Source organism: Pundamilia nyererei, unplaced genomic scaffold (assembly GCF_000239375.1).
Source record: "Pundamilia nyererei isolate P.nyererei 1_Seehausen unplaced genomic scaffold, PunNye1.0 scaffold00105, whole genome shotgun sequence".
In the NCBI taxonomy this organism is placed as follows: Eukaryota; Metazoa; Chordata; class Actinopteri; order Cichliformes; family Cichlidae; genus Pundamilia; species Pundamilia nyererei.
Window position 1 is genome coordinate 5,741 of NW_005187506.1, and position 8,953 is coordinate 14,693.

General features: G+C 46.7%; 2 protein-coding genes across 2 annotated transcripts in view; both read left to right on the top strand.

The window, feature by feature from the left end:
* The window catches only part of LOC102195514 (protein FAM107B-like), a 6,694-nt gene extending 5,704 nt beyond the window's left edge, over nt 1-990 (top strand). The window contains exon 3 of the mRNA XM_005740873.1: nt 288-990. Coding sequence (XP_005740930.1) covers nt 288-395 — 108 coding nt within the window. The 3' untranslated portion in view covers nt 396-990. The remainder of the gene's footprint in view (nt 1-287) is intronic.
* Nucleotides 991-8,346: 7,356 nt separating this feature from the next.
* Nucleotides 8,347-8,953, top strand: part of pik3c2b (phosphatidylinositol-4-phosphate 3-kinase, catalytic subunit type 2 beta) — a 32,969-nt gene continuing 32,362 nt past the window's right edge. Inside the window, exon 1 of the mRNA XM_005740902.2 lies at nt 8,347-8,762. The gene's annotated coding sequence lies outside the window, so the exon portion shown is untranslated. The remainder of the gene's footprint in view (nt 8,763-8,953) is intronic.

The following is an 8,953-nucleotide window of genomic DNA, read 5'->3' on the forward strand; positions in this document are numbered from 1 at the left end:
TGTGTGTCTGTGTGTGTTTTGCTCTTCATCACCACCTTTCTCTTTACATTGGAGCTTTGTTGTCTCGATCACAGCTGATCATTGTGTACCTGCAGTCGTTCTTGTGCGCTCACCTGAAGCATGTAAACCTGTGGCAGCAGTCGCAGGATGAGAAGCGCGTCGCTGCTCAGTCGGCGTTAAAGCAGCAGGTTTTCTTTATGCTGCGTGTGCTGCCCATGACCTTTGACCCTGGTCTTGCTGATCTGAGGGGGGTGAATCCAGATGTTTCTGCGTGTTTGTGTCCTCAGCTGGAGAGACAGCAGGAGCAGGAAGACCTGAGAGCCCCCGAGTTCGTCAAAGTCAAGGAGAACCTGAGGAGGACGTCCGTTCAGGGCAAAGAGGAGAAGGAGGTGTAGAGGCAGCGGGAGCGGAGACGGCGAGCGTCCAAAGACACAGGTGCCGGCAGCTGGACGGCTGTGATGCCTCTCGGCAGCTCGGGTCGGTGGTTCTGAATCAGGACGCTACAGAGCAACACGAGCAAACGACAACTGCCTCTGTGAGCAGATACGTGCGACTAAAGCGAGGAGACAGCAGGAGGCGCTGCTGCACAGATAGGGAAGGACTCTTGAACCTGTGCTGGTTTGAGTCTGAGGCTACGTCCACACTAATGCGTTTTCATTCGTTTTCTCTCCATTTTGGCCTCCCGTCCTCACCGAGACGCCGTTTTCCCCAAAGGAAAACGCAGCGTTTTCAAAACGCTCTCGAAAACGCACACATTTGAAGACGGTGCTTTCCCGTCCCAGTGTGGACAGCGAGAAGGGAGACTTTTGAAAACGATGACACATGTTAGTCACGTGATGCAGTCATGTGACCAGTTAAACTAAGATAGCGGAGGGCGTTACACAGCAGCTGTTTCGTTTGACAGCCCTATTAAAGATGAACATCAGTCTGCACGCGCTCCAGAGAGCTTTTCTTCACATTCTTTAATTCTCACTCGCTTTTGCAACTTTGTACTTTTGTGTTACTCGCAGCAACGACTCCACTTCATTGTTAGTCCATTTGAAAAAGTCGCTGCTTTTCCTGCGACGTTTCAAAGAGCAGGAAAGTAAATAAGCGGCAGACAGAAATGAGGCAGGCCGAATCTTCTTGCGCTTCATGCGCAGCACTGGAACGTCAGCGTTTGCAGCTGTTTCAGTGTGGACGCACAACTCTGTGAAAATGACTGAAAACGCTTGTGTGGACGCGGAGCGTCTTCAGACGAAAACGCCGTTTCTATCCGGGCCAGTGTGGACGTTGCCTGAGTGTGTTGTTTGCTCTCCTGCACTGAACTTGTGCCTAAGCTCACCTGTGAGACTCTCACAGATCAGATACTGTGATCACTTTGTCCTTCCTCTCTCATCTTCACCATGCTAATCACATAGACTGACGAAACACTGACATGACTACAAACCTCAGTGAGCTTCCTTTATCTGTGGCACATTTTACAGTTTCATTAGAGATTTATTAGAGATTTTAAGCTCTAACTCAGACTCATGTGATTCGAGCCTGCGAGCTCCTCTCGGGGAAGCCTTACTTCCTGTGCTCACGGGACTCTGACGGGATAATCTTTGTGCAATTTAGACTTTTACTGTGGAGACGGGGATTCAAATTGTACTGTTTGTATTTGTGTCTTTTATCGTGTTCAGCCTGACGCCTCTCACGTGTCTGTTGATCAATAAAGAACTAACCCTGCTGTCTGGTTTCTCCTGCAGATTTCATTTAAAGTGTGAAACTGTGCCGCTGACACCACCTCCTCTCATGCTGCTCTGCTCTACGTTGCCTATGTCACGTACAGCATCGTCTGCAAACATGAGCATCACCTGTTGCCCCCTGCTGGATGATCCACAGCTGCTAGAGGAAACCTGACCTTACACATCTGGATCACATTAAGAATAGGGTCTGCAGTCCTTTATTTCTCAGTCACTTTGCCGTCAGAGCTTCTCTGAGCTTCAGTGCTTGTTTTGTTACCTGCTTCATTAATGGAGAGCAGACAATGGAGGTCATGTTTGCCTGCAGTGCTGGTCTCCTGCACGTCTTCATTGTCCTGCACTGGCTGCCTCAGCGCAGGAATTTAGTGTCTTTTTATCAATAAGAACAGATTTATATGGATGAAATGTAATTCTTAGCTTCAAGTGAAAGAAACGGAGAAAACAAAGTGTCTAAAAATGACTTATATGAGAGATAAAAACCACCAGTAAAGAAAGAATCAATCATTTACATGTTAGTGATGGTGAATATAAAGCTGAAACCACAGAGGAGGAGCCGAGGAAACGTTTTTCCTCACATTCCTGATGATGTGCCATTTGGGTGGAGCTGAGTTCTGTTTATCCAGCAGGTGGCGCTGTGCTCCTGCTCAGCCTGTGAGTGGAAGAAGTTTGAGTTCGACTAACTCGAATGATCGTTTGTTTTTTATGTTTAAAACAAAGAATCATGTGAAGCTTTCAGTTGAATTGTATTTTATTTGCCAGTTTGGAGGCCTGACACCCCTCCGGGCACCTTTGTGAGCACTTATTCTGAAGCATTTTAAACAGGAAGTAAGGTGCAGTGTTCTCCAGTTAGAACTGTTCTTTGTACAGGTGTGTAAATCTTACTTTAGGCTGAGGCTAATTACTGGAGAAAGGAAAAGTTGTGATCATCAGAAAAGGTTAATGAGGGGCCACCAAACACCTGAGCCCAGGAGTCTGTAAGTCGGCGGTCTGGCCATGGTTCACGCCTCACTCTGCAGGGGTCACCAGTCTGATCTGATAAACAACATCTGCTTTATTTCCATTTCCTCACCTGTTCTTAACCCCAGCGCAGACACATCTGGACTGTTTGGAAGTGTTTTCACTCCTGGAGCTAACAGTTTCACAAAGCACCTGGTTGCATGTGTGAGTGCAGGTAATGATGGCGAAGATTCCCATGCTCACCTTTCACAAGAAGCTGGTTCTCGCCAGACAGACGTGCAGAGCGTGAGAAAGCTTCGCGCCTGTTACGAATGCTGCTCTCACTGAACCACACGCTTTAAAGATGACAGAGCTACTGTGACTTCACCTGCTGCTTTCTGAAAGATCACATCCAGATGTTTTCCATTATCTCCATCTTGGAAAAGCGAGGGATGGAGCTAACTGTTAAAAACCTTTTTTTTTTTCATAAAAGATGTATTTAATCAGGAAGTCCTGTGAGGATGACTACACTCTGATTCCAACTCGCTAAGTTTAAAACAAGGCTGTGCAGTCTCCATATTTCTGTTCCTGCTGGTTGCTGGATGCAAAACTTCTTTTCAAGCATTACTGAATTCAGATTTTACGAGCTGGCAGATGATTCCTGCTTCTTTTTAAAGGAGAAAGATGAAAACCCCGAAGCAGTGAACCTTTCTCTGTAGTGTAAAGCGTGTCCTTTTCACACTGAAAGGCAGTTTTTTGCTTTGTGTACTTCACACAGGTTGAAAATACCGTCTCATATTTGGAGATTACTCCATTGAACGCTACCCCAACAGAGGTCGATTATCTTGTTAATAATTTCACCTCCTCACTACGTACGACTCTGGATACTGTAGCTCCTGTGAAAACTAAGGTCTCTAATCAGAAGTACCTGACTCCGTGGTATAATTCTCAAACACATAGCCTAAAGCAGAGGACTCGTAAGCTGGAGAGGAAATGGCGTGTCACAAATTTAGAGGATCATCATTTAGCCTGGAGAAATAGTTTGCTGCTTTATAAGAAAGCCCTCCGCAAAGCCAGAACATCTTACTACTCATCACTGATTGAAGAAAATAAGAACAACCCCAGGTTTCTCTTCAGCACTGTAGCCAGGCTGACAAACAGTCAGAGCTCTGTTGAGCCAACAATCCCTTTAACGTTAACTAGTAATGACTTCATGAACTTCTTCACAAATAAAATTTTAACCATAAAAGAAAAAATTACCCATAATCATCTCTCTGTGGGGAAAAAAGAGCATATCTGCATGAAGCTGACAGAGGCAACGAACCAATCGCATCCATTTCAGTTGTCAAATCATCAAATTCACCTCTTCGCTTGTTTGTGCACCTGCACAGCTTCCTTCCTTATTTCATTTTAAATAAGCACGTCATAACGGCCTCAGCAGTCACTGCAACTATGTTCCATGCAGCTCTGGTTCCCTGCAAACGAGGCTGAAACCCTGACACCATCCCCCGGGTCAAAGGGCAAACTCACAGCTGAACTCTGAACGCCACCCTGCTGTAATAAAAACGACTTCCTGTGGAGTTGTTCCTGTATGAGCTCATCATTATGATCTATAGTAACTGATCAAAGTGTGTTTGAGTATAATGTCCTTGGTTGTGTTACAGGATTTAGGATTCATGTTCAGGTCAACTGGGATCAGTGATGATGGAGGAATTTTACTGCACTCACAGAATTCCTAAACAGGAAAGATGCTCCCCTGGATCACAGCAGGAAAACATAACAAACTGAGATTTGATTTTTTTTTATCTTATATTGGACAGATTTATTCAATGAGGTAAATTATTGTGACATCACAGGGTGATCTAACAATTAGCAGTTCACAGTAAAAACCAACAATCAGCTGAGAGAATGTTAATTAGTGGCTCAACAATCCTGAGGAGGGAGGGTGAGGGAGGGCGAGGGAGAGCGAGGGAGGGCGCTGCAGGCCCGCTAACCAAAATAATCCAGTGTGAGCTCAGGTTCAAGTGTTTGTCTCTGAAAACAGCGAGGCAGATACATGAGAGGAGGCTGAAGGAGAATCAGTCTGCTTTGGATTTAACAAATAACTCTTGTGACAGAAACCAGTGAGCACTGTGCAAAGGTCTGAGGGTCTGAGGATTAGGACTCAGGTGGAGCTCAGGATTCATCTACAGGAGAGCTGCATCATTACAAACTGAAGTCTGTGTGAACAGGTCACCTGGACGATGTGCAGAAGTACAGGAACGCCATTTACCGTCTGATCACGAGCCGTCCCACGTTACTGTGACACATGCATGTATGCGTGCTTGGCTTTCTAGTTTAATGGCAACATTGAGGGTGAGGGTTAAGGCCCCATTAATCTGACACACTAACACTTTTATTTGTCACAGATTCAGCAGAGAGAAGTCACTTCTAACACCGGGTTTAGAAAATATAGTGGCAAAGTAAAGTGCACATTTTGTAGTCCATCATCTATAAATTGTAGGTTCAATATTGTGGACATCTGGTGGACATATACTCGTCTCTCACAGTGGTGAGACAAGTATGAGGCTGTTCCAGTTCTCAGCACGCAGTTCTTCTCTTTTCTTAAGTTTTTAGCGATTCTCCTACCCACGTTTCCAATACTGGAAATGTCACTGAGGTCAAGGAACAGAGGTTAGAAGTAGGAGATAGGAGGGACTTTTGGAACACACCCTTGGAGTCTCTTTTTCCCCCACCTTTGAGTCCAGGCCAGGTGTGGTTTCTCCTCGCTCCGGGCGTGGGTGGGTTCTCTCTCTGCAGTCAGGCCTCAGCTGGAGTCACCTCTGACATTTAAGGACCAGCTCAAGCATCCAATCCTTGCCAGATTTCAGGGTTAGGGTTAGGGGTTAGGGTCAGTCGGCTTCTTTATCGTTTCCTCGACTTCTCTGCACCAACTCTGTTCTCTCCCTGTTTCTGCTTTAACCAGCCTGGCTCATCAAGCCACTACTTATCTTCCTTCTCACTGTTGCCAAAGTGCTTGCTCAAAAGGGGTCATATGATTGTTGGGGCTTTCTTTGTTTGACTGCACTTCTCCAGTCCGAAAGACATTCTAAAGTGTCCTTGCTGTAGATTCCAGTGGTGTGGATCAGCGAGTTGATGTCTCGTTCACTCTTGGCATACAAGTTGATGTCATCCATGTAGAGGTGGCGACTGACGATTACTTCGTTCCGTAGTCGGATTCATGGCCAGTTGTGTCGATGATCTCACTGAGGGGGTTCAACCTGGAACAGCAGTGGGAACAGAGCATCTCCTTGGTAGGGCCCACACTTGATGACTTTTGCTGTGTGTTTGAAGTATCCAGTATTGTACGCCACATCCCCACTGGCTTCCTGATGAAGGCTCTTAGGGTCCTGATGATCTTGTATAGTTCTAGGCATTCCAGGATCCAGGTGTGGGGCACTGAGTCGTAGGCCTTCTTGTAATCAATCCAAGCAGTGCACAGTCTTGCAGTCTTGGGGAACTGCTCTTTCTTCCAATAGCTGGTGTTTTGCCTCTCGGGTGCTCCTGTTGATTCCTTTCTGTGTCCCACTCATGTAGGCAATATCCCTGTTCATCCTAGTCACTATGATGCTTGACTGGAGCTTCCATGTGGTAGTGATGCAGGTTATTGGCCAGTAATTGGATAGGGCCGGTCCCTTCTGGCGATCCTTGAGGATCAGGACTGTCGGCCTCTCCTGTCTTGTCACACTCATTGACTGCTACGGGTTTCTCAATGACTGTTTGCGGTTTCTGACTCAGTCACAGCGCCTCATTTGAGTCTGCTTTTGAGTCCAGCCTTAATCTACAGCCCACAAAACAGTGAGAACAACTGTTGACCCGTCCACAAATCATGCTCTGCACAGACTCAGCCGACCTGTTCTTTAAAAAAAGGTCTAAATTCTAAATGATGTTTCATTTGTGGTGGATGTCGGAGTCTGAGGGTGTTTTCACACATATAGTTGTTCATTCTGGTCCAGATCAGTTAATGAGGTAGTAAACTCACGAGTCACCAAGCTGGTGGTGCGTACAGACGTGTACGCGGTGTCACAGCGCTCCCGACTACTGTGCACGTTTTGTGTTTTTTATGCTTTTTATTGTGACTTGCTGCAATGCACTGATCACTTTCACTCGTCAGGAATCGATAGATATCATCCATAGCCTGAACCTGGACTTTACTTTAGATTAGACACACAGTATTCAGAGATTGTGAGACCAGCAGGTGCTCCATGGGCTATTGTCTGGAACAGCAAGCAACACAGACGGCACTCCTCTCCCTGCACCTGAGCCAGGACCGCAACAAAACTCTGGTAAGGGAGGGGGGCCATAATGCATACAGGATTATAAAAAGTCACTGCTCACCAGACTTGGAGGCCATGTCCATTCAGTGCGGGCCCTTTTATCTACCTGCGAGCTAACAGTAGCCATAGTTATCATTGTTTACATCCAGAGGGCGTTCATGTTGTTGCTGGGGACTTTAATAAGGCATGTTTGAAATCTGTACTCCCCCAAAACCAACATGGTAAGGACACTTACCATGTTGGTTAGTTTTTCCCAGTGGTTTGGTTAGTTTTCACACAGAGAAACATTGAAGTGAACTCCAAGCGAACCAAAATGCATCACCACAAACAACGTGAGAATGTTCAGTCTGCCCACTGGTCACATGTGTCTGGGACAGGAGCAGTAAAACTAAACACAGGAGGAATGTGGTGTGTGAGAAAACTGAAAATTTAAGTTAACCAGCTAGCTGCCAGCCCGTACAGACCTGTGCACATTCATAGTAGCTTCCCACATTGAGAATACAATGCAGACATGGCTGCAGTAGCTGGGCTGTTGGTTCAGATCGAGGTCTGATCCTGTTCACACCATTAACAAACCTCTCTGGAGTTGGTTTGGAACCATATCGAGAACACCTTCTCCAAAAGGGTCTCTGTTGTTTTGGTCCAAGTATGCTTACTGTATTCACACCTGCACCAACGAACCACACCGAAAAGAAAACCAACCAGAGTTGGGTTTAAACAGACTAAACACCCACCCTAGGCCTTTATACACTCAGTATGTAACGAATAAACGACTTGAAATTCAGATGTTTTTGGTTCCGCACACGTCGTGTAGGGTATTAACTCACTTGAAAATACCGAAAAATGATTCCTGAAAAATCATGCTGTGAAAAAAAATGGAGTGGACAGAAAGTGGCATTGAGCTGGTTCTGATGTTTCTAGGTGAAGACTGGATTCTCAGGAAAAGGCAGCAGGAGGAGAATTTCCTGGTTTGATCCCGGAGTCGAAGCTTTCAGACGTACTTCCGGATGTCAAAGAAATCATTTCACAGAGCCGACTGACCCTGGGAGGCACCTAGCTTTGAGTCTGAGGGAAAACAGGATTATTTTACTTTTTCACATCACTGTGTATTTAGTACTGATGCTACGATGATGCTTGTTACCAAACGCAGTGCTATGATTGGTCAGATCTGTTTATTCAAGTCTTGAAAAATCAGAAAAAGCCAACAAAAAAAATGTTGGGGGTTTAAAGTCTTACACAGCTTTTATTTTGAAGGTTTTTGGAAAGCTGAATGCACTCGGCTCATCTTCTGTAGTTTAAATGTGGCAGTAAATAAAATGTTCAGACATTTTTCACAGCATGTGAACAAGGGATTTTTGTTCATTAAAATATTACGTGTCATAGCTCAGTGGGCTACATACTGAACTCAGGCTGAGGGGCCTCGACCCCCGGGAGTCGTCCGCTGCAGTTATTGAATGATGTGACGTCATCTCCGCTTTATTTTGGAAAGGTTTGGAAAGAGTGGTGCTCTCTGCGGCTTGACTGCGCAGGTCCGCAGCTGGCGGCAGAGACAGACGCAGAGTTCGTCGTTCCCGGCTGGAGCACCGCCGGAGCCGCCTGCTTTGTTCGCCACAGGCTGAGCGCGCGGAGCCGGTGCTCCGGTGTTTCCAGTGCTTAGAGGAAACCTCCGTAGTTGCGAGCGCAGAGCGTTAATCTGCCGGGAGACCCGGCGGAGGGACCGGTGTGATTTGTGGGACGGTACACGGTGTAAAATGGCTCCCGGGCACCGCGAGCACCGACTCAGGTAAGAGTCCGCACCTGCCGCCGCACTGCTAACGGCTCTGACGCACTTGTGTCCGGAGGGCGGGGGCGGGGGGGTGGCTGTGGCCGCGGCCGCGGCCGGTCCCTTTGCTTCACCGGACGTCTTTCTTCGGAGAGGAGCTTCAACCAAACTCTGTTGGAAAACCTCCAAAAATAAGCCGATTCTCGTCCTTG